The 24,128-nt window shown below is 43.5% G+C and overlaps 1 protein-coding gene across 3 annotated transcripts in view; it reads right to left on the bottom strand.

Moving 5' to 3' along the window:
• CADPS (calcium dependent secretion activator) overlaps positions 1–24,128 on the bottom strand; it is a 240,013-nt gene that overhangs the window by 74,219 nt on the left and 141,666 nt on the right. For 2 of the 3 annotated variants that reach the window (XM_085300112.1, XM_085300114.1), the window contains exons 12-14: positions 15,353–15,489; positions 9,869–10,056; positions 8,661–8,825 (exon numbers count right to left, since the gene is read on the bottom strand). In XM_085300112.1, the coding sequence (XP_085156238.1) occupies positions 8,661–8,825; positions 9,869–10,056; positions 15,353–15,489 (490 nt within the window). The remainder of the gene's footprint in view (positions 1–8,660; positions 8,826–9,868; positions 10,057–15,352; positions 15,490–24,128) is intronic. The other variant, XM_085300115.1, reaches the window with a different exon arrangement.

The raw sequence follows: 24,128 nt of genomic DNA, 5'->3' as shown, positions 1-24,128 counted from the left end.
CTGCAGAAAACGATCAGCTGCTAATTTACCCCTTAATGCACAGTATGAAAGAAGATCAGCAGCGAGCCCGTACAGAAGCAGCACACAGAACCGCGCACTCCTTCCTAGCCACCGAGTCACCTTCTCGGGATCAGCTCCGAGCGCGAAYCCTCTTCGATGCGTCTGCTGAAACGTGCTTAGAGAGCGATACGTACCTTGCGCTGGAAAACKGCAGCGGCTTTGTAATCTCAGTTTACAGAAGTTAAGGCACGACGACGCTCACGGGGCGGGCAGCGGCCCTCGCCTCCCCGGCGCCCCGTGAGCCGCGTCCTGCTGCTGACCGGCAAAGGCTACGGATGGGTTTGGGCGGCACCGGGCAGCTCCGCTGGCGCGGCCTCCCTCCAGGTAACGCCAGACGTCTTACAACCGAACCAACGTTCGTACTTAAAGGCCTCCTCCAGCGCGCAGCTTAAGCTGCGTAAATCCTCCGCGCTAGGCTGGTCTGGCTATACAAAAGACTTGGCAGGGGATTACAAAGCTTCTAATGAACCGCCTGTCAGGGGTTAATTGGTTGGCTTTATTTTCCTCTTAAAGAATCAAAGGCCCTAAACTTAACAACACACACACACACACACAAAAAAAAAGGCCTATAAAAAAATTAAAATCTATAAAATCTGTACAATTGCTTCTCCTTGACCCTGTGCTCAGCGAGCTCTTAATATCACAAATACGGTCGCTCATGTTCCAGTACAGGTGACTAAACCATTAAAACACTTCAGCAGAGTAACTAGCAAGCCTTACAGGATATTCACTGTACGGCTTCAAAGCTAAATATACATTAAATAAAACTTATCACATGGACAGAGAAAAACACTTGAATACCAGAGGATATATTTAAATTTTATCAGCATTTCATCAGAAATTTCTACTTGATTATTTGCCAAATTCGGTTGTGCATTAAGGAAAAAAAAAAAGGAAAAGATTTAGGCTGAAACTTGGATAAAATGTCTCAGCTGGGGAACACATTTTATAAACACTTTTGGAAGTATGGATCTGGTCTCATTAGTACCTAATTAGGACTAGTTATTTTGAAGAAATGAGCAAGCCACAAAAGAAAAAAAAAAAGATACTGAGCAAAAACTAATGTCTGAACACACTTAATATATCTCTATTCCAAATTCCCATAAAAATACTTAATGTTCAGATAGAAGATTTCTTCACGCCTTTTGTTATGCTGTGCACCTCACGGTGTCTGGTTTGTTCCCAGGCAGAAGAGCTGATAATTTGAGACAGGCTGCAATAAATGCTGTGTAGAAATGAAAAAAAAGCTGAAGTCCTCATTTGACTTTTGGCACCGAGTCCCCCCTCCGTACCCAGAACAGCTCACAGGGTGTCATGAGGTTAATTGTATCCGCGCTGACAAACGATGGAGTAAAAGCTGCCTGCGCTGGCAGTGATTTGCTGAGGGACTGGAAATGGTCTGAAAGTTATGTTGCCCTTTGCTGGGTCAATAACCTCCAACGGTAAGATTTACCGACAGGCCGGAGAAAACTTGAAGGATGTACATGGGTCTAAATGAGGTTGTCTCTTCCAAAGGACAGGAAATGTCCAAAGAAGTGCTGCTTTTAAAATAACTGTCAGCTTTTAAAAAATATCCAACTGATTTAATTGCAAGCGCAGTGCAGCACCGCGTGAAACCCCTGCCAGCTCCAGACTCAGCAGTCCGGACAATTCACTGCTGATGCTGGTATTTTGGGCCCATATCTGATAATGATGCTTGGGCCATTGCTTTTTCACTCTGACCATAATTCTTCTCTGTATTCAAAGGGCTCCAGTTTTGTTGGAAGTTGTTATTTAGCCAGGTAATGACCAATGTTAGACACCCAAAATGCCCTGACACAACCGCATCTTTCACTTTTGGCTTTAGCAAATAAAAAATGTAGAGCTCTGAAAGCAGAAATACACCACCACCGACACAGACAAACACGRGGGAAGTTTGGGGCTTTGCAGGTCCTCAATGAACCTCCATCCAAAACGGCTCGCTTAAGCTACAGCACGCCAAGGCTTTGCACTGCGACACTAACCCAACCACCGAGGCGCACGCAGAGTAATGCAGTAATGCCTTCACCCGGCGCATGGCCCGTGGTCATCTCCAGGTCTTTGCATTTCCTGGCTTTTTTGGGAGACGGAAGATGCCCGAGCCGGTTGCTCCAGCCAGCGCTGTCCTCGCACACGGCCCTTGCTCCCGCAGCGGCGTGCGGTGTAAACAACAAGCTGGTTTTGCATATCATGCTCCTACAAACTTGAGACAATCTACAGGTCAGCTGTAGCCATTTTTGGAGCAGCRCGGATGTCTGGAAGGGCCTGCCAACCGAGAGCCATCACCACGGCAAGGACTTCCTTTCTCACACAGCTGTGGACTATATTACATCTGACATGATGAGCATCTCTTGAATCTACCTTTCAAATTTTCGGCAAACCATTTTCTCACTGTCCTTCACAAAGTTGACATTTTCGGCAGCMTGATAGGAAAGATGTCATGTCGGCTGCTTTTCAAGTTGTTGTCACAGTGGTTAGCACCAGTTCTGTCATCTCTACTTTCCTCACAATCCCCCATCTTGAGCCATGTCACAAATAATAATACTTCCAATGTTTTTGTCAAATTTCAAATACTATAACCCAGCTGCACATCTTCAGATTTACTAGTTATGTTAATCTTTGTTGCTCATCTTCCCAGAAGCTGAAGCATTAGGAACTCATTAATTAGTGACAAATGCAGGATATACATAGAACTAGAAAAACACCACTGAAAGCCTTGCACTTAATTTATTAGCTTGATAATTTTGAAACCTAATTAAACATTCAGACTTTGAAAATGTAATCTTTTTGAGGGAACATATTTATTTTCCCTTTTGCAGGAACACAAAGGGTATATAGCTTAGCATTGCTATAATTTAAGACCCACTTCTGTGCTCTAGACAATTCCAGTACGTGGCTGATGGTGCTGTAAAAATCCGCAAGAAAACTTCAAGCCTCACCAGCTCTATCTGATGCTTWCTGGATTTTTTTTTTTCACCAAAGATATCYAACTCCACTTTTATGTTTGATGTTTTATCTTAYGGACAGAATCACAGGCTCCTCCAGGAAGAAGCATTTCTGCAGTAAGGCTAGCTAAAATGCAGCTGTAGAAAATGAATGCTCTTACACACGATGCAAAACCACAACTTTGTAACACTGGGTTAAGCAGYGATGGTGAAAGAAAAAAGAGCAAAACGGTGAAAAAGTTCTGTATGCATATTGTACATACAGAAGCACRAAAGACAAAATGCTTATGTGTCTATGGATTTAGGTCAACAAACAACATCAACATCTCCATCTGAGTGGAGACACATTTTCACCTGATACTCTATAGCTCCTGCCATGGTCACTTGAGGTGTATGGTATAAGCTACGGGCACAGCAGGAAGCAGAAGGGTGAAAAAGGCAAGAAAAGAAAAAAGAAATTTTTATTTATAAGAAAACAAAATTCAGATCACTCCTTTTGCTACACTATGCTTCCTCTCAACTCGTAAATTCCCAATGTAAATATTTCATATGAGAAGTTTTAAATGTTGCTTTCCTAATYCCTCCTTGATTTTTAGGTTTTGAAGCCATGAAAGCAACAACGTCAACAAAGCAGCTGGTGAAATTAAAAAAAGGTTGCAATTTAGAAGCAAAAATGATAGTCCTTGTTTAGCTTAGATGGTTTGTGCAAATTCCAGGCTTAATTATAAATTATAATTAGGACCTGTGATCCTAAGGCCACTGCTTTATTCTACAAGTCCCGCCTCCCCCCATGCCCTTTTCTAATTATACCCAGTGCCCCCAGGGCTAGTTATGCTGCTAAAACAAATATATCAAAATGATTTTTAACAAAGAGTAATATATGAAGCAATAGCCTGCATTTGTATGCAATTATAAATATACAGTATAGCTCCAGTGGGTTAATCTCTTTGACATAAGCCTGTATGAAATACCAAAGTGGCTTATAAATGAAAAGACATATCCTCTTTTACACCTTTTATGTTCAACTTGTCTACACTTTCTTACTTGGGAAAATATTGCTTACATGTAGCAAACAGATCTTTGCATGCACTGTGAGCCCTGGCATACAGAGCCAACAACAAAAAAAAACAATGTCAAAAAACGATGCAAATAATTTGATTTTTTAAGTAACAACTCGAATATAAAAAGCGTGCTGCCTTCAGCTCTCTTGCTGCTTGCCAGGTGCAGCACAYACGAGCTATGCGGTGAACAGGGATGATTCGCGCCTCGGACGGCACGTGTCAGGACAGGCTCCCGGAGGATCCCTCGCCTTGCCGGGGCAGCGTCCCGGGGAGCGTACCCCGTGCTGGCCGCTCGCTGTCGGGCCACAGCTGCCCCTCCGCTCCCTGCTGCAGCTCCCCTGGTAAATCTGGCCCGAAGGAGTCCACCCGTTTACACCCCTCAGAAAAACTTTTTTCAGCAACCGTCAATTTTGGCCGATTTCTCATTGCTCTGGGAATCTGCAGCGTGCGCTACCCGCTGCCTGGGAGCCCTTCGTTTAGCCCAGCCTTCTGCCCTTTCCCCCCACATTTCCCCTCGCCTGAACTAGATGCACGAGATGCTGCTAAACATGGGAGCAGCTTCACCCTCCCAACCTCGGCCTTCGTTCTGCTCCGGCTCTCCTCCACAGCACCGCGCTGAGCCAAGTCACGGCTCGTTGCTTCTCCTGCGCGATCTCCACCCTTGACGCAGCCCGGCTGAGCCGAACGGTGTCTGAGCACTGCCATCCTACACCCATTGCAATGAATCACGTCAGCCGGTAGCGCGAAGCTGGTTCTCTGCTGGTCCCTGGCAATGCACGTCCCTTCAGCACAGATGCTGGATCACGGCCGACAGGCACGTGCCACCCGCTCCGTGCCACCACCAGCTTATGTGGCTGGGACATGGAGCCAGCACCTAACAAAAGGTTAGAGCATTTACGCTGCGTGAGATTTTACTAACGTGCATTATTGCATTCAGAGTATTCATCTGAATCGAGAACATGCACACTAAAGTACTACGGAAAGTATATGGCCGTTACCACGATCATCAGAAGTTGGATGAAAGTGTTGATACATTAGCATTTATTTTGTCAGACCAAAAAGGTCCTATTCTATTTTTTTTTAAGTAGCTTTATGGAAATCTTGCCTTTATGTGAAATAGTTAGATATGTAATTGGAATACAATGGAAAAAAAATATATTATGCAGACTTTTTAACTCTTCAGGATCTACGAAAATAATATTTCTGGTGGCTTAAATTTGTTAAAATCTACTGAAACCTAATGCTAATGCTACCTAATGGAAGAGCTACTTGAAAATTTTATGCAGTAAAATATACCTCACATAGAGAAAAGCAGGCCCCTGACATACCAAAATAATTAATAGAGGAGCCTTGTAGTTATTTGGACCTTGGGTTAGTAGATTGAGAACCTCAGCTCATCTCACAGTCACTGAACAGCTCTCAGGGAATGATGCTGTTCAGTCATTACCAGACGGGATAGGATTCAATCTGGCATCCTCATTCTGATAAGCTCAGTGTCTGATAATATTTAGTATGTACACATGCAGCATTTTGGTCTTATTTGTAAAGGTTCAGGACTAACCAAGCATAGAAAGATTCTTTTTTGGTGCCACCTTTAACAAAATTTTGGAAAAAGCCACTACACGGCTTAATCTGAAAAAGCCTATGTGAAATGAAGGTCACATTGGTTTCACATAGAAACCCAAAGAGATTCCTTCGAATAGGAGAAAAATCACCGTTCAAGGGTTCAGATGTTAACTTTGGCCCCGGAAAAGCTGGGCTGCACTTTCTGACCCACAAYGTCTCTCCTGTACAGAGCACAGTAAGTCACTAGGGTCCTGTACACATCAYTCTCTCTGCGTCAAAGACAGAGTACAGGCACGGTCCTCAAAAGTGAAGACAAAGACAAAAATGGAAACAGAAGCCTGGAGAAGACCTGAGTGATCATGCAAGCCCTTCCATAATTTTAACAGAAATGATGCYTTCTTCAAGCCATTTCCGTTTCTTTTCTTTACTCTTTTTATTGGAAGACCGTCAATAAAGGAAACCGTCAGCCTCGATACAACGGTAATGGGACCAAAACCAAGGATGTTTGAACGATTCTGCGTGAATTCTCATCTTTCACGTGGGAGAACACACCAGAAACCACAAAATCTTCCACGGTGGCAGAACTTTTAAAAAGGCACCCAATGGTACCTGGTGGATAAATACGTGCTAGGAAGTCAGCAGTAGGACCACAATCATGGGCCGCAATTGCTTTAACTTTAGTGAGCAGCAAGTAATTGGGGGAACCGAAAATCATTTGAGCGTTAAGCAGCCTGTGCCTGGCATTGCTGGTATCCGTTGCTGAGAGCCTGTGCCTTACACGTTCAGGTATCCGCAGGAGGTAAAACCTAGAACGAGCAATTTACATTTAACAACATTTTTACTTCAAAAAGGATGAAATCAACCGAAAAATTAAGGGGACTGTCATGCAAATACCAGTGATTTACACTCTGCTCACRGAGAGATCATGTCAGGTGGTCAGAGGTCTGAAAAAGGTACCTGAGCCCAAAGTGTGGGGGGGAAGCTGATATGTAAAGCAAAACCAGACCAACAGGGTCCCAAAATACCACCAATATACGGGGCTTCGGCCACTTCACCCGCCAGCGGTGTATTTTGAACAGCGGCCGCCTTGCTCCCGCCCTGCCGGCCGGGCTCCCGCGCGGTGGTGGTGGTGGTGGTGGTGGTGGCGGTGGTGGTGAGCCCGCGTCCTCGCGCTGACGCCTGTCATGCTGTCAGCCCCGACCTCGGGGCTGTGCGCGGCGTCCGAAGCGCACGCAGCCTCCCTGCACCTCCTCGCTGACTGCGAGCTACTGTTGTCTCCCTGCCTGACCTTACGCTAACGCGATCCGAGCAGACAGCCCACCTCAGCTCCATCACTGCCTGTCGCTAATAGAGGAGATTGATAGCCACGCGAAATTATCTCCCTGCTCGACCTTCATCACTGCGTGGCAGATCCTGACTGACAGCCAACCTCGTTCTGGAGAAAGCCAAACTCCACATCCTCCTCCTCCTCCTTTTTTTTACAGTCTAAAAGTGAAGTAACTTCCTTTTTTGAAGGAAATCAAATCAACGCTTTCACAGTATTGCTAAATGGAAAAATATCTCATAACTTAAATCCCTATCTATACCGCAATGCTGCTCAGAGYTACTCAAGTGGGATGCTACGTACGGCGCTGCACAGCCCCAGAGACAGGCATGTCCCTGGGTTTAGAGAATTTGCAAGGAAAGTCTTCAACGCCGCAATGAGTCGCAGGTTTACTAGGAAGGGCGAGGACCAAGGCAACAAGCAACGTATGAAAGYGGCAGGTGGGAGGAAGGGACACAGCTAAAGAGAACCCAGTTTTACACACATCGTAATTGCTATTATCACTGCACGGATAAATACTGGCTTTCCTCAGCTCTCTGCCAGCCAGTTCTCAAATGCATGTGGCTTAAACAGTCTTCTGAAAAGAAATTGTGACTCTTTCTATCTATCCACTCAGATATTCAGATTTCTATCAGCAGGAACTAAAGACGCAGAGTCACTTCCCCCCCCCCCGACCACCTGTGGCCCATTCTTGTGACTTGCTGATAGCAGAGGCCAAGAAACGTCACCTAGTAGCTTCTGTGCCAAACTCTAACTGCCTGAGCCAGCACACAACTTTTACATAGAGATCGATCGTGGTTAAAAAAACTGCAATGCTGTAACCTTGCAGCTCCAGCACAGAGCCTCTGGTAATCCCCAGGTGACAGAGAGATACCAGGGACCTAGAAGGAATGTAAACCTTCAGCTTTTTGATTTGCAGTCATCAGCTGAAGAAAGGTAAGTTATAGCATGACACGATTCCTTCCTTGGAATTTTTTAAGCAAATTACTTTAAAAGCCCTGCCAATGCAGAGTTGTCCACTTGGCATTGCATAGCTGTCTCCCAGTAAGGTGCAGCAGCCACACTCAACACCGGKGAGCTGTACGGGTATGGGATTAGGGTCTACACACTGCAATGATTTTAAGTAATACATTTTCCTGTGCCAGCAATTCTCCAGCCACAACAGGAGGGGTGGCAGGTTGTTACCATGGCCAGCACCATCAGGTACATCCTGCCTCTGCCCCAGATGAAGAGGAAGCTTCAGCTCTTAGCTGTGCTGGACTCTGAAGTGGTTCACGGAGGAGCTGTGACCAGCATCCGACCTCCTCTGCTGTACAGTCCTGGGCCCAAAGGGCTTTGGATCAGGTCTGGACCCTAAAATAGCCTCTTACTGGGATGAGCCATGCCCACAGAAGAGGGTGTATGGGGCAGCTAGTTTCCAGTTTCTGCTATGATTCCTCAGATTCAGTGCAAACAGACTTGCCGAACACACGCCTGGAAAAACTCCAGGCACTGATCTTCTGTGAGATTCAGCTACCCAAATGCCACTCGCTTCCCAAGAGAGTCAGATACCTGGTTTTCCGGACTGCCCATGCTGCCTGACACCAGTTACAGACGCTGGTGCACCRGGGACGCGGACTGCTCAGTGACCGAGGAGGCCTGGTGCCACGTACAAAACACTTCTGTGCACTGTGCGCTTTCTCTTACCTTTTTGGCTCTGGATTCGGCTGCGATTTGGAATCTTTCCTTTTTTTGGACTCCTTTTTGGAATCCTTTTTTGTCTCCACTTCAGTGGCAGCGGCCTGAGACACTTTGCCCCCTTCGCCGTCTGCACTTGGCTGTGACCCACCAAGTAATTCTGTCATGTGTTGGCTTTGGGGAATGATTGAAACGCACGCGGGAAGGCCAGCAGCAAAAGTGAAAGAAACAGAAGAAAACATGAAAAAAAACCCAAAACAAAAGGAAACAACAACTGAAACCAAATAACAATTGGCAAAAAAAAAAAAGGAATGAACAAGCAAAAGAAAGTCAGAACTAAAAAGGAAACTAAAGAAGCAAAAACTTGGTTTCCATGACAAGATGTATGAAACTAACAGCAAAGCAAGTGGCAGCAGTGCAACACGAAACCTGGGCAATGTGTGTCATAATTCAGGATGGTATTTACCAGAGGACTTACAAAACTACACGATTGCTTTATAACTCTCCCTTCCTCAACAGCATATGTAGGATAGCAAGCAGTATCTCAAAGTATACAATGCAACTTAAAAGAAACAAAGCAGAAAAAGAAGCTGCAACAGATAGCTGTCAACAAAATATATAGAAAAGGAAAAAGCACAGCTCCCCTTCATATTGTCAAAGATGTGCCACATTTCAGAGAAAGGAATGGGGCTACTTCTGAAATTGAAACTGCTTTGCAACAGCAGCAAGATAAAATTTTCAATTACGTTTAGCAATTTCTGAACTTACGTCACACTGAYTTTTAATGAGACACAGGTGCCTAAGGGCTTAAATCACTTCTGAATATTAAAGTTTGATGCTGCTGAGAATTTCACTGTTGCGAGTTGTCAGATTCCCTTACATAGCAATTAAATCAGTAGAGTATATCATTTACTTCCATTCATTCAACTTGTGACTGTGGCATGTACTTCAACTGCGGTGTCAGAACCACAGCTAGCAGGTGCCTGGGCAAGAAAGTTAAACCCCCTCATTTCTGGATCCTGTACGTGCATTTTTATTGCTTACATTAAACAAGCAATGAAACAAACAAACAAACCGACTATGCCACTAGAAGCGCTGCTGCCAAACATCCAATGCGAAAACAAATTGGGGACTGTTGCACATTATCCAAGGAAACTTATATTTGACAAAGTCATCTCTTGCTGGCAGGGCGCTGCTAGCCAAGAATAATTCCTTACCTGTTGCCATGAACATGTGATGCACAAAAGGCAAAGCTGTAGTGAAGTAAGGTGGGGTCAATCATAGCTCCATTTTCTGCGCGCTCTAGCAAATCTCTGAGGTAGCAGAGATGTCTGTGACAGCCTCTCACTCCATTACGTGCACAATACTCATCTAGCACAAAGACCTGGCCAGGACTAAACCAGCCCTGTTTAGAAATAAAGAGACTTGATTTTAAATATAGGTTATTAAATACAAATGCTATCAGATCTGGAGGGTAGTGGTCAACTGTTCTAATAAAAGAAATACAAACCTAATGCTACATTAAAAAAAAAGAAAGAGAGAGAGGTCACTGTTAACTCAAAAAATACATGCATGTTTGCATATCATCCCCCAACATACCATACACTCAGTGCAATTGTTAACACAAATGTATTATGCTACTTAAAAGGGAAAAGTCATTTAAAATGCTGAAAAGTTAGGTCAATTCCTATTGGTGCCTAGCAATAAAAAAGACTTACACCTTTCAGAGATGACAAGGATTTGATTATTTAAACAGCAGGAAATAGCAATCTTACTTTTGGAAAGGGATTGTACATTTGGCCATGAGCAAGAAAGTTGAACTAGGGGTGGACATGGAGGATTACACTGAATAAAGACTCCTTTTGCAAGGGTAGGAATGTGCTGAAGATAGAGGAACACAGCTCTGCAGTACCAGCAAGGGACGTTTCACATCATTCTTATTTGTCTATCATTGGTGATGCACTCTGAGATCACCCACCACGGGGAGGTCAGCATTCCTCGGCATCGAAGGAAACGTAAGCTCTGTTAATGATCAGGGTTTCTTTAATCATCGAGAAATCTTAAACTATTTCTGCCTGTCAGTCCTAAGGACCTGCTGACACACGGGTTGTTGTACAAAGTCAGTGCTCTCGAGGAGGACGCCCCTTTGGTGCAGCGCTCCGGTGAATATCCTGGGACAGCCGGCGTGGAAAGTGCCTCTGCCTTCAGCGAAGGTGCTAGCTAGGACAAGAATGTTCCTGCAGAATGCTTTTCAAAATGCTGCAAAACCATCAATATTTACATGGAAATTTGGGTGCTAAACAATTGCTAAGACGCAGCTCTGGAATGCATCAAGCTACAAAATCTTTCATCGTTTAATTGAAAAGTTCCTGCAGCGGGCGGGAGAGTAGTTGAGGCAGAGCACTGCCCCTATAGGCAACTTCTTTGCCACCCCATCTGTTACCCCAAATGCTACATCTTAGAAACAACACTGCTGTGAAAGATTAAAATATATTTTCTACCACTCAGATGACACCAAATCTTTTCTAGATGCCAAAATAGCTGCTTTGAAAAGAGTTGAAGAAATATCAATTAAGAGCTCAAAGACATAGAGAAGGATTTGCTCATCCTTATTGGGCCAAATCCAAAACAGATTGAGAAAAGAATTAAAATAATGAGGGGAAAATGATAGATATAGGGAGAAGCTACAGTTCTGGGATCACTAGAAGTGCACATATCAAAATGAAGACACAGAACAATGCAGATGGGACAGCACTCTGGAAGGTTATTTTTTGGGAGGGGTGTATTTGCCTTCATTGCTTTTTCTGATTTTTTTTTGTTGGCTGGTTGTACCGTGCTTGATTCTGGATTTTTTTTTTTATCTTTGTGTTGCCTGTTTGCTACAGTCTTGGACAATCTCTTCACCTTGCCTGTGATCTCCAAATCATTGGAGAATAGGAAGGGCCAAAATATGGAAATACCTTAAGTGCTGTGAAATAGAAAGGCGTGTGAATTTATTACTGGCATACAAATTTAAGCTAAGTTGTTATATTCATTTAAAGTATACAACGGACTCAGTCCTTAAGTGGTGCAATATTGGTCCTACAMTCAATGGGAAGGCTGGCACTAAACATATTGGAATCAGATATCGAGGCCAGAGTTTGGGGTCAAAGAAGACAGGAAGCTGGACCTGGTGATACACAGCTCTCCTGGCTTGGGGTCTGCAGAAGTGTTGGTCCTCCATCGGACAAAAGGAAAGGGGTTGAACACTCCAGATCTCTTCCATAGCTCACTGAAAGGCAACCTGAGCAGATCRATTCAGTACCGAACCTCCTATCATGTTACCTCCTGTGAGTATGCCAAAGTAGACTACAGGCAGAGCGATCCAGAGCCCAGTAAGACCAGAAGGTCTCCTTTTGCATGAAAGCGTATAAAGAAGAAGAAGAGGAAGAATCCTTTCTCAGATTGTGGAAAGATTAATTAGAGAYGCTAGAAGCCAGCAACTGGTTGGAAATGAGAGGTACAAAATGAGGAACCTGCTCCTGTCTCCTGCACCTACTGAACAGAGCTGCAAAGGGGCAGTAATGATGCTCCCCACAGCCCCAGAACAAAATCAAGGTTTGATGTAGGGCTGTATTCAGAGAAATCCCCCAAATCTTCAGGCAGATCCTAGCTCTTGATTAAGATTTGCCTGGCACAAGCAACTGACAACAAGCAAGTCTGGCAAATGCAACCGATAGCGACACACTGGGTGTCTCATCCCAACACAGTTAGGTACAGCTCAGTTTGGTCTCCCAGCTGGTATTCAGTAGCRTGATGAAACRTAGAGGGGACTTCGGAGGGAGGCTRCAGAGCACAGGGAACTTGACTGACCACGCTTAAGAAGCCAAATTGCATCAAAAAATGGCCAAACGTACCAAGCACCAYGGGGGAGTGCAATTGGAGCTTTCAAGCCAGGTAAAGCTAGGCTTGGTTGGGAAGTCTGAATCACTGACAATTTTTCTAAAGTTAAATGTGGTTTCTGTGAAAAACATGATTCTTGAAGGAAAAAATTCACTTTTCCATAGCTGAATTTTCTCATTTGCCGCTGACAACACAATTCACTTCAATTCAGTGGCCTGCTTTACCAGCCTTTTGTTCTGACCCCTTTACACCATCTCTGTTAGGCTGAGCACTCTGGAAGACCATGTTTCCTCATTAAATGCTGTGTTGTACTATGTGAATCCTATAAATCCTGGCAGTAGGCTGAAAGTCTCATGAAGAGTTCAAGGGYAGTCTCAGAGAGATTGTAAGCATCCAAGCTGAAAGGTAGGAAGACCCAGCGCAGGGGCAATATTAAGCCRGAAGAGCTGCATACTCCTCCCCTATCTGAAAGTCCAGAAAAAGCCGTGAATGTGCTATCGGTTTGTGGAAGATGGGTGAGAACCCTCAGCAAGCAACGCAGACAATGCTCTTCCCCTTTCTCCAGCACGATGCTCTCTGCCAGGAAACATCACTTCTGCCATAGCTGAGATTAGTCACACAGCCTGTTTGTTTTCATAGAGATGCCAGAGAGTGGGCTTGCATTAACATTGTTTAACCTGGTTTGACGGAAAAGAGACAAAGCTGAGTTAATCTCTTGGTATAAGGGTAAGCCACTGAATCTGAGTAGGCCTTCCCTGGTAACTCCATGTCCACATTTGGAAACGCATGGACAAAAGAGAYGTGACAAGGCAAAGCTCTAAGGGACCTTGCATGTGAATACCCTATAGGAAGGATAACAATTGCCCAGTAGCATACAGACTGGATGGGGAAGGCTTACCACAAGACTTACAAGTTCCTACAGGCAAGCCAGCGCAATGGTATCACAAACCTCCCACAGATACATCAGGAGCAATAGGGCTCTCTGCCATTGAACGCAAATTTTGAGATCAGTCTGGTTTTTACTTCATATCAGGAAAAACATACTAAAATAGAGGGAAGAAGTATGTCAAATCCAAGTGTGAGTGAACACAGCCCATTACTCTCTTCTTTATAATGCTCTGTAATGGGTGATCTGATAGAAGACGGTTAACTGGTGATAGTCCTCTCCGAAGGGGTGCAAGTCTTGGTGCTGAAGGAAGCTCCARCACTCCAGTAGCTCCTACTAAGAGCCTAAACATCTTCATACTAAGCAGTAGTATGGCTGGTGGATTTCTTGAAGAGAAACCTTATTAAGCATTTTCAGTGATGGCCTCACACCTCTCCTTTAGCCATGAATTTAATTCAAAGGTCACAGCTCTCAGCAGGCCCAAGACCTCATAGGGACAAACCAGCTGCAAGTCAACCTGTCAGACATGCATGGATGGGAATGGTCTTCCTAGTGTCAGACATGCATGGGGAGTAGAAGCTGCATGCCAAATTCACTGCTACTGGAGCAAARACCTTGGACGGAACCAGTGAGAAACCCGCTGTAGATGACAGAATAGTCTCACTGAGCCTACTCACATCACTTGTACACACGTGAGTAAGGTGCATGATGCAGTCTTCCCCCATCCTATTCTTACCTCAGGGGATGTCCACAACTGTTCCTCCTAGCCCTGCCCCTTGTGAGGAAGAAGAAACTCTCTATTGCTAATTGCACTTACTGGAACTTAGTCTTTTTGAGACTTGAATTTGGTGCAAGGAGCACAGCAGATGAGAGGAGCACCACTGTGGAGGGGATGTGGAGGAAAGGATTCAAGACCGAAAGTCTTGCTGTCAACTGCTCCGTTGTGTTTCCAGGTTGTTGTTTTTAAGAAAAAGCTACGCCATAGCCCCAGTTCCAGACACTGCACAGTTGGCACGATGTGAAGACAACCTCACGGGGTGTTCCTTCTGCAGAACAAGCCAATGACGACACCCCCGTGTGGAGGTTTCTGTGTACCACAAGGAGACCGGGAAGGCCAGGGTCTGTCCCACGCCTTTCAGACTCAACCTGCTTTTCRGGCCTGATTCACCCTCTGGAAAGGCTTTATCTTGTTGCTTTCTTAGAAACTCAGAGCACAGTTCTCCTCCTCGCCTAAGCAGCTAGAAATTCATTGCTCAAGTCATACTGTTAAAGGTTATTTGTCATTTACATCCTCACAGCTCCTAAGATCCGCAAAGCACTGCACCCCGGACAAAGGCTACAAGCTCTCCTGGAGAATCTCAGTGCCACGGTTATACAGCAATGGGTTGAGAGCTGCAGCTTCTGCTCATGAGGATAATTAATGGGCACGTGATTACACAAGCAAGGACAGACAGCAGACCTATCACTGCAGTATATCCACCTGGTCCCTCCTGTTACCTGCTTGGGATCCCTGCTCATAAACAGACACAAAGCTGGGCCACAGTTACTCCTTGAATGACTCCATTGACATGGGAACTGGTACCAGAGCGTCAGCTTTTCCCTGTTCTTTCATCCATAAGATTCTGGAAGGCAGTGTGGGATGCTGCAAAACAGTTTCTGCCTGCTATTGTACATGCCCAACCAGGAGTTTGTCTTTACAGGAAGAATCATTATAAGCACAGTAAACAAAAATAATAAAGACAGTGTTACTGGAGAAGAACAGCAGTAAGTTCACTGTAGACAGCCTCTCAAAAGAAAATACCTCTGGGCCAAATTCAAACCTGGTGTAAACAGAAGCCAATCTTCCAGCAACTGGGGGATTAGCCCCCCCTTGCACTACCTTTGACTTTGCTGCTTGATGTTTATATCACTAGAGACCAAAGAATATACTTGCCAGACAAGAATAGGAATCATTAAGTCTGTGGTCCAAAGTGAGGCGCTGAACCATCTCAAAGAGTGAAGCGTGGTCAAAGTTACAGGGATTGGAAGAGATAAATTCATCCATGCCATGCTTTTGAGCTCTATCTGCATCTGTTCATTTATACATATAGAGAAAGACACCATTTAGAGAGATGCAACACATTTTAGTTGACATACACAACAGAAAAATATACCGTATGAAGCATGAAAGCTAAATATCTCCCCTTCCCTGTATTAACTTTTCTCTTCCCAAGCTATATAGTATACTCTTCACCTCCCATTGTCAACTTGCATCAGTTATGGACTATCTCATTGCATTTAGGCAAAAGATTTTAGAATCAACATCTTGTCAACTGCTCGTTATAGTGCATTTATTCTGTACTTAAAAACAGAGCACAAACCCAGTAACGTATTCGGTATCTTACAATACACTATGAGTTAACAGAATTTTGGCTCACATAAGTAAATTAGCTCCTATTTAGGTAACTGTGGTTAATCATAATAGATTCTGCCATTCTAATGAAGTTATAGCTGTAGCATTTTCTCTAAAATTACTAGGTTTTCTAGGTATCAAACCAGTCACATTGTTCTTTACCCAAATGCCAATGTTYGACTCCCCATAGCAAATTTTTTTATGGCAACTTTAAATGCTACCTCAAAGAAATAAAAAGATGCTCTTTTAAGCATTGCTAACAAGTTAAATTGATATGTAATTTGTTATCACTCAGAAAGTAACCTGATAGTGTGCTGGAGCTGCCAGTCATCCTGACAGAGGGACACAATTTCCTCTCCTTGGATTATGAGCTGCCATTTTTTTGTGAATTAATAGCCTCAACGTATTCACACTTTTCTGCTTTGGATGACGTTTACAGGCACTAAGTCCTAGGGACTAATTAATTAATCTCAACATGGTTAACTAAAAATACACCAAATTCCCTAGTTGAAATGAAGCCGCCAATCCAGCCTGGGTGCGGCCAGCCGGGACCCTGCTGGGAGCAGGCTTTGTTCTACCAGCAACCGAGGAATTAAAAGATACCTTTCACTCGTTTTTGTCTGTGCTCAGCTTCCTACTATATGGGTTCTTGCCAAATCCTCSGCAGATAGAATAGGATTTAAATCCTTCCCCTGTTTATAACCTCCTAGGGGAACTGGGTGGCCTTGAAACAATGTGGCTGAAAGGACATAAAAATGCAGTTTTCCGCACTAGCGGTATACGGAGACTGTATTTGTTTTAAAACAAAATTGCTCTTTACCAGAAGAAACAAAAATCCTTAATTAAGAAAAAGAATATAAGATGCTTTAAATAATAGGATAGTATTTTTTTATGTATGTTTTACTTAACTATTTAATAGGAACCTGTGAAGTGATAGCATGCCTTCTAAATACCTCGCTCACGTCTGTGCTCTCAGATATTACTAATTATTGGAAGCAATCTTTACATTTTCTGTATAGTCTGTCRTTAACTATATACAAATCATATAAATAACATCACCCACTGGAAAGAAAACAGACAAATTAAAACATGTAGCATTTCAATTAGCTGCTAGCAACACTTAATTCAGCAGTAGCTGGCAATTTTCCTCATTAAAACTCTGCTGAATAAATGCCGATTTTTGCAGTAGGCTCTGCAATTTTTGAGGGTCCGTTCCCCAGTTCTGCTTCGCACGTTGAGTCCTGCTTGCCTTCTATCTGACTCTCTCTCCGGTCCCAATCCTCCCCTCCGTCTCCCCGTGACGGTGACTCCGTGCGTTCGGCTCGGGGACAGGAAAAGCAGCCCCAGCCCGCGCGGCGCAGCGACGGGGACGGGGGCAACCTCCCCGCCGCGCAGAGCGAGCGTATCACCTCCACGGCACACGCAGCCTGCAGCTCCTAAGGCCCCAGACGTGACGGCCACGCCGAGCCCGGGTCTCGCGGTGGCGGGCTCGCACGCCGGTGGGCTGGCTCCTGTCTGTTTTGACAGATTTCTGCCCCATCGTCTCTGTCCCTCCGGGCCAAGATCGATCGGGCTGAGTGCGCTACCAAAGGTTGCGTATATGCTGKTTTCAGTTCCACTGCTAGTGCCCACAAAATGTTTCAACAGATATTATCAGACTATTTTTAATAGATTGTTGCTCTCTCTGGTTCCTCTGAGTAGACTGCAAGCTGACAAATTGGCTGGAGGCCTTAATTTGCCAGCTTCACTCAGAGATTTTATTACTTTTCAATTAGGAGCCCTGATATGCTGTCAATCCTCTTGCTCAGCAAACGAGACTCTGAGAAGTGAGTAAATCAGCTGGAAGCYGGACGAGTCCCCTAGCCCTTTCGTTGGTGACCTTTTCTGAGCTGATGTGCTCGGAAGCGCGTTTGAAACGCACATTTCTTACTCCAAACTAGCCAACTTTCCCCCCTTCATGTTCCCTTAACAAGGTGGGCACAGATCTTCAGGGAACCAGGAGAGGCTGTGCTGACCTGGAGGGAGCTGAGGATCTGTCTTGAGCTTCTTAAGGTCTCTCCGAGCAAGGCGGGTGCAGGGGCAATTTTCAGCCAAGCGCTGAGAACKGACACGGAGCTTACACAGCGGCCGCCTAGGCGCAGGGACGCATTTACTTTGGTGAGTCACTGCACAGCGACCCTGTTTGGAGCTCCCCACYGCACGCCTGCTCGAAAGCCCGCTTGCCCGGAGAGCTCCCCAGCTCAGAACAACCACACGAGGAGAGGGGAATCACACATGGCAGTTTATGAGCTCGAGTGACCACGATGCATCTCAAAGAGGTATGATCCACATGGGCTCTGCCAGCCGGGGAGCTAAAACGCGGCTTTCTGACAYGGAAAGGAAGATGAACAGCTGCAGTTCTCGGTGCTGATGGCCCAGCGCTGCAGCTCTTGCCTGTTCAAACCACCCTGCCTTGGCAGGGCTGCAGGACTGGCTGTGTGCAAGCCACCCAGCTAAGGCATAAAGGAGGTGTGATTTGAACCAGAGATGTCTTTGGAGAATGATTACACACACATGAATTTCGCTTAAAGATAACGTTTGCCCTGGTCTACATGCTGAGAATTCTTAAGAATAACTAGGAGCATGTTAAAAAGGACAAACCTATGCTAAACTTACCTTCCCTGAATTAACTGGTACGTGACAAATGCACCATGGGGCTTGCAATTTATTTTTGCATTTTGATCTTTTCTAAAGGAATCGTTTTAAAAAAATCAAATTTAGAAATCAAATTATATTGAAAGCAGTACTCTTCCTAGAAAACACAAAAAGAAAAGGATAGATCTAAATATATTGTCCCTCCACTCTAGACAGCTGATCTGTGATTTAAAATAATGCCTGCATCTGCATATGAAATGACAGTTTTATATATAATCCATCCTCCTTCAAAATGGCTTGTACAGTTTGAATGAGATTTTAAACAAACTGCAAAATGAAAATGGTTAATATTCACATCCAAAGTGTACAACTGATTTATAAATGCTTTAAATCCACTGTTTCAATTGAACGAGGTTGCTTTTTTGACCCTATGCTATTACTCTAGTTAAAAAGAAAAGAAAASCAAAGAAAGAAAGTTGTATGATGCTCCAGTAATTTACAATCCCTTTCCAAGTTGCCGTGCCAAGCTAGCGGGTGCTTTTTTGTTCAGGGCCCCAGACAAAACGATGCTGCGGCCCACAGAAGTTACCTTACGTGTTTGGACTAGCTGCACTCAAATGCAGCTGAAAGGTGTTTGATGGTGGTCTCAAAAGGGAGCCTGCAAGCAAAGCTAACCTGGGCAGCGCAGACTCCCTAAGTCTTCTTGAAAACTACAGCCTCTGGCCTTTTATGCTACRCTTTGAGACTTGCGTTGCTGTCTTTTCTTGAATACTGCTTTTATTTTCATTTTGTTCATTTTTTCTGCAGTTTGCATTCTAGACTGACTGCGTTAACTAGCCCTCTGTCAAACACACATTTTGTGTAAGTGTTTGAAATCTGAGTCTTAAAAATCTGTCAGTGTCAGGAATGCAAAGAATAACAACAACAACAACAATAATAATGACAAAGGATGGTCCCACCATGCTGTCCTATGAGGGCTGCTCTTCTGCTTATTTACTGTAGCTGTAATTTAACAAGGAAGATCTCAAATATCCCGTTCTTGGATTTTCAAAATATATTTCACTGCCCTCTGCATTTCTTTCGCTATGGCAATAATTTTGGCAGATTTTGTTCTGCAAACAGTGAATTTAATAATGGGGGACAAGCTCCATAAAAGAATTCTTGTTATAAAAGGCTATAGGTAGCCATTTTATTGTAAGAATTTTTTACTCCAGATTAATTTCTTTTCATTAATGAGTGACTTTGTTTTAGTACCAAAGGCAACCAAACATTCGGTAAATCTTACAACACATTTGTTTATTAAAAAAAAAAAGGACCAAAAAAACCAAAAACTGTAAATTAAAAGGTGACTTTGTATCTTACTCATCTGGAAAATGTGTGCTTGTCATATCTGCTTGACATTACAAGAATGAAGATGTGGTTTGGACAGTAACAAACAATGACACTAGTCAACCTCATCAGGAGACATGAAATAAAGGAATGACAATGATTGATGGCAGCTATTCATTTACAGATATTTCTGGAAAAGTCCTCACTGGCACGGCCAGACAAGTTTTGCGGGCGGCCGGCTCCGCCGTGGCCGCGCGGAGCAGCGGGAGCGCGGGGGAGCCCGGCCGGAGGCGGCGGGGCGGCCGCTCGCTTGGAGGAGCGCCGAGGTCTCCCGCGCTCCCGCACACTGCGCGGAGCCAGCGGACGCGCTCGTTAGAGCCGTGCCACGGGGAAGAGCCTCGAAACCGCACTTTGCTCGGCCGCGTCGAACTAGCAAATACCGGGGTTCTGCGGGAGGGGGGCAAAAAAAAAAAAAAAAAAAAAAAACCCAAACCCACGCTGGGGCTTAAGGTGCCGCCCTGCTGCTGGCGAGCGAGCTGCGGGCAGCRCCGGCTCGAGACTTACCAACTCCCCTCCTCTCCGCGCACCGCGGCACTGCCACTCCTGCAGAGCGCAGCTGCGCGCGTCCAGGTCTGCGCCCCTCGCTGCGCTACTCCTCCACCCTGCCAAGAGCTGCGGCCTCYGCAGCAGTCTCGACTTGCTCCTCAGCCAGCTCTCTACAACCTCTTCCGTCGTTTTATTCCGTGTTAGAAGGCAACTTTAAATTTAATCTCTATTTTAGTCCTTTGTTTTACCGCTTTTCCCCTGCTGCCAATATCGATTCTTTTCTGCTCGAGTTAAAGGTTTAATAAACAGTTAAGGATTTTCCTGTAAATCACCAGACACACGCTATGCAGTGAACTGAAATCTAAGTTACCTAACGTTTGGCTGCTAAATAAAYAAGGATTTGTAGTATGCACTTACATGTTTCCTCATGTGATAAATTAAAAACGTATTTTAGAAAACAGCTATTTATAATACAAAACATTGTTTCACAGCATTTTTATAACTATTTAAAAATACTTTGAATTAGATGACTGCGAATTTATTTTTCGTTAAGTTAGAGCCCCATGCTTCTTAAAGCACGTAGAAGTGATTTACAGGCTATTTTTAAATTCATGCAAGTTATGTGAGAACTGAATTAACATTTTAATTCTGCATTCCTGCAATGAAGCATCTGCAAGTTGACAATACAGAAGACACAGCAGCGTTCTCATGATACCTCTATCTATCTAAAACAAAAAAGCAATTAAAGCACAAAACTATTAAAATAATCTAATAGGATAGCAATGCATTGTAGTGCAAATATATGTAATGTTGCCAAACYCAAATTCATTCATTCATTCACTCTTTCTTTCTTTCTTTCAGAGAGGCAAAAATCTGTATTTCCATCAAATTAACTTTTTTGTGGTAAAGTCTGATAAGAATCCTCTTTGGAAATCCAAACATTTAGAAAGCAAAAAAGGAAAGAAAAAAGAAAGTGTCTGCTGAGAAGGAATTCTGCCTGCTACCCAAGGGTATATTTATACACACACACACATACTCGCACACAGAAAAAGGAAGAAAAAAAGGAACAAAAGGAAAAAGAAGAAAAAGGAGTCTTGTTTGATGGCCAGGAGGGATGACACCGCCTGTTCCTTCTCATAATTGCATTCAGATACTCCGGATACATATTTGCCAGCTCTCGTGACCCACTGATGCTATTCCCTCCTAAGGGAAGCAGGCACTCACCAGGTATTGGAGAAGCAAGCTTTTAGCACCAATGCAGGATTTGTATATTTAAGACTGAAGAAAGACTTAGGAAAATCTCTCTTAATGCGTAAGCTCAGGCTTTTGTCTTTTTAAAGTAGGTATTCTAATAGGAAAAGGCAAAAATTAAGGGGCAAAATAGCAATTCCCCTAGCTTATGCTTTAGAAAGCAGTGCTTTGATCGGTGTTTGAGCCCCACACCACACCGACTGCTCTGCGACAGTTTGGGGAAGACCAGCAGCCCCTCTGTGAGTGACGGATTTAACTCGGCGTGGGTCAGCCTTCCGGTCTCGTCCAAACACAGAGCAGGCCGGAGAGCTGCCGTTCGCTGCCGAAATAATCCCCTCCTGGGTTTAGGTGAGAGGAAGCTGTCACGCCTTGGTGACTCCGGCGTGCTTTCGCRAGGCACGTGTGGACACGGGCTTCGGGCTCCTTTGGAGTCCTGCACCTCGCCTTGCTCGGCGGGGCCTCCGCAGGTTTTCTGCCCTACCTTTCTACGCTTTGAGGTGTCCACGATTAGCCCCGCGCCGCTGGAGCGCTACGCCCAGCTAAGCATTGCAACGGAGAGAAAACGATATTGTCAGAGTGCAAAATGATCTGTTTTCAGGCAGTAAGCAGTCAACTGGATGTAAATTCCATGAAACAAAAGGAGGTATTATTTACAGTTTTATTGTGATGTTAATTAATATTTACATCTTGGAATGAAAAATAGAAATGTTAATGATTGGCTTTACTAAGAGGATCACTTGATGCCAATGTGAAAGCCAAGGAGAGAAGGCAATTATGCAAACATCACATGCATCCTAATTTCAGTATGGAAACTTACATTTCAAACCTAAATTCAGGAAAATAACATGGAAAGTTTTTACTACAAAATCTAAACATGAGAAAGATTTAAGAGAGAGAGAAAAAAAAAAAAGCACATTGCATATGTCAGATAATCTAGTCTGATTATCTGAGCTGTGCTAGCTACAGGGAAGCACTTACCCTTGAGTCCAGCTAGAAGTTAGCAGGGTAAGAAGGAACAAACCAGAATAACATAAAGACTAGCAACAAGGCTCAGGAAAGCAGACAGGAGCCCTAACCTAGCAGCTAAATATTTGGGTTCAAGCAAAGAATGAAAAACAAACTTAAAAAGAACCAAACCAACCAAAAGAACACTTACAGCTGAAAATTTCGTATGAAGCTCAATAAACCTAGCTACTTATTATGGAGGAACAAATCATTATAAATTCTCAAAATAAYCAACTCTTTGTATATGGTGTGACCAACAGTCATTAAATATAAACAGACATTAAAAATGAAATATAACCACAAGTGATATGTAAAACAAATACTGACCAATCTTTCATGTTAAAAAGAAAAGTGTTTTTTTTTTTTTAAAAAAAAAAAGAATGTTGAGCATGTTTGGAAATTTTGTTTAATGTATCACTAACACAAAACGAACAAAGATTGGTACTGTCAGACAAGTGACCACTTTTATGAAGCTTAAATATTGCCAAAAGGTGTAATATGTATTGGCAGCATTATTAACTATAATACTGTGCATGATTTCAACAGTAAACAAGAACAGTTTTGGGTTTTTTCTTTTATAATGCAAATATTGGAGAAAAGCATAGCTTTGTGTTAATGGATTTTTTTCTTTTAAATTGTAGCAAAATAAAAAAAAGCAAAACTTTTCACACTAACAGGTATTGTTCACCCACATAAAAGGGATTGTAGACTCATACAAAAATTAATGAATAGCAGGATCTATTTTTTCAGTACTTAAATTGCAAATAAAACACATACCACCCTTGTTTAGAGCTGTCTGTTTACTTCCAAGTCAAGTGTTGCTATCAAACTAGAGATGAAAATTTCAATATTGTATAAAGTTTCTATTTGCTAAGTCAAATTAAGTGGGAACCAAACGAATTCACTAGTACTCCCAAGTTTTCTCAACAGCGAAATACGTTATTCTCAAGTTTCTGCTTAACCGACAGCTCCATAACAGGAGTGGAGGGCTGGACTGTTTTCTGCATGTGCATGCATGCGCATGTGCCATCTCCGACTGCTACAACATGAAAGCTATAACAACAATTACTAGTCATATTGCTGAACATTTACTTTTTTTTGCAAATCCTTCGTTTACCATAGGTTCTAATAAACACTAAAAATACGTCAAGTATAAAGACAAATGTACAAGAATAAAATGTCTCAAAAAAGTCCTTACCTTTCTGCAGGCAAAAAAAAAANAAAAAAAAAAAAAAAAAAAAAAAAGAGAGAGAAAAAACACAAACCAAAAAACCCAATAACACACCAAGACCCTTTTAAAAATGCAATACTTGATATGTCTGAATTTAAAGACTTGATGACTTAAGATACGTATTTTTATAATTAAGACTCCTGATAGACCATCATATGCGCTGTGCATGACTCACTTCTGCTCTTCATTATTTAACTTCAGCACCCAATGACTTTTGCAACGAATATTGCCACATATAAACATTAAAATATGAAAACCGGATAGATCTTGCTGTTGAGACACATGTGTACTACAGCATGCTTTCCCCCTCCTCCTGTAGGA

The sequence above is a fragment of the Rhea americana genome, unplaced genomic scaffold (assembly GCF_003343005.1).
Source record: "Rhea americana isolate MKP2758 unplaced genomic scaffold, rheAme1 scaffold_16, whole genome shotgun sequence".
Taxonomy (NCBI): domain Eukaryota; kingdom Metazoa; phylum Chordata; class Aves; order Rheiformes; family Rheidae; genus Rhea; species Rhea americana.
Note: the sequence above shows the minus strand (reverse complement) of the source record. Positions and strands in the feature narration are given on the sequence as shown.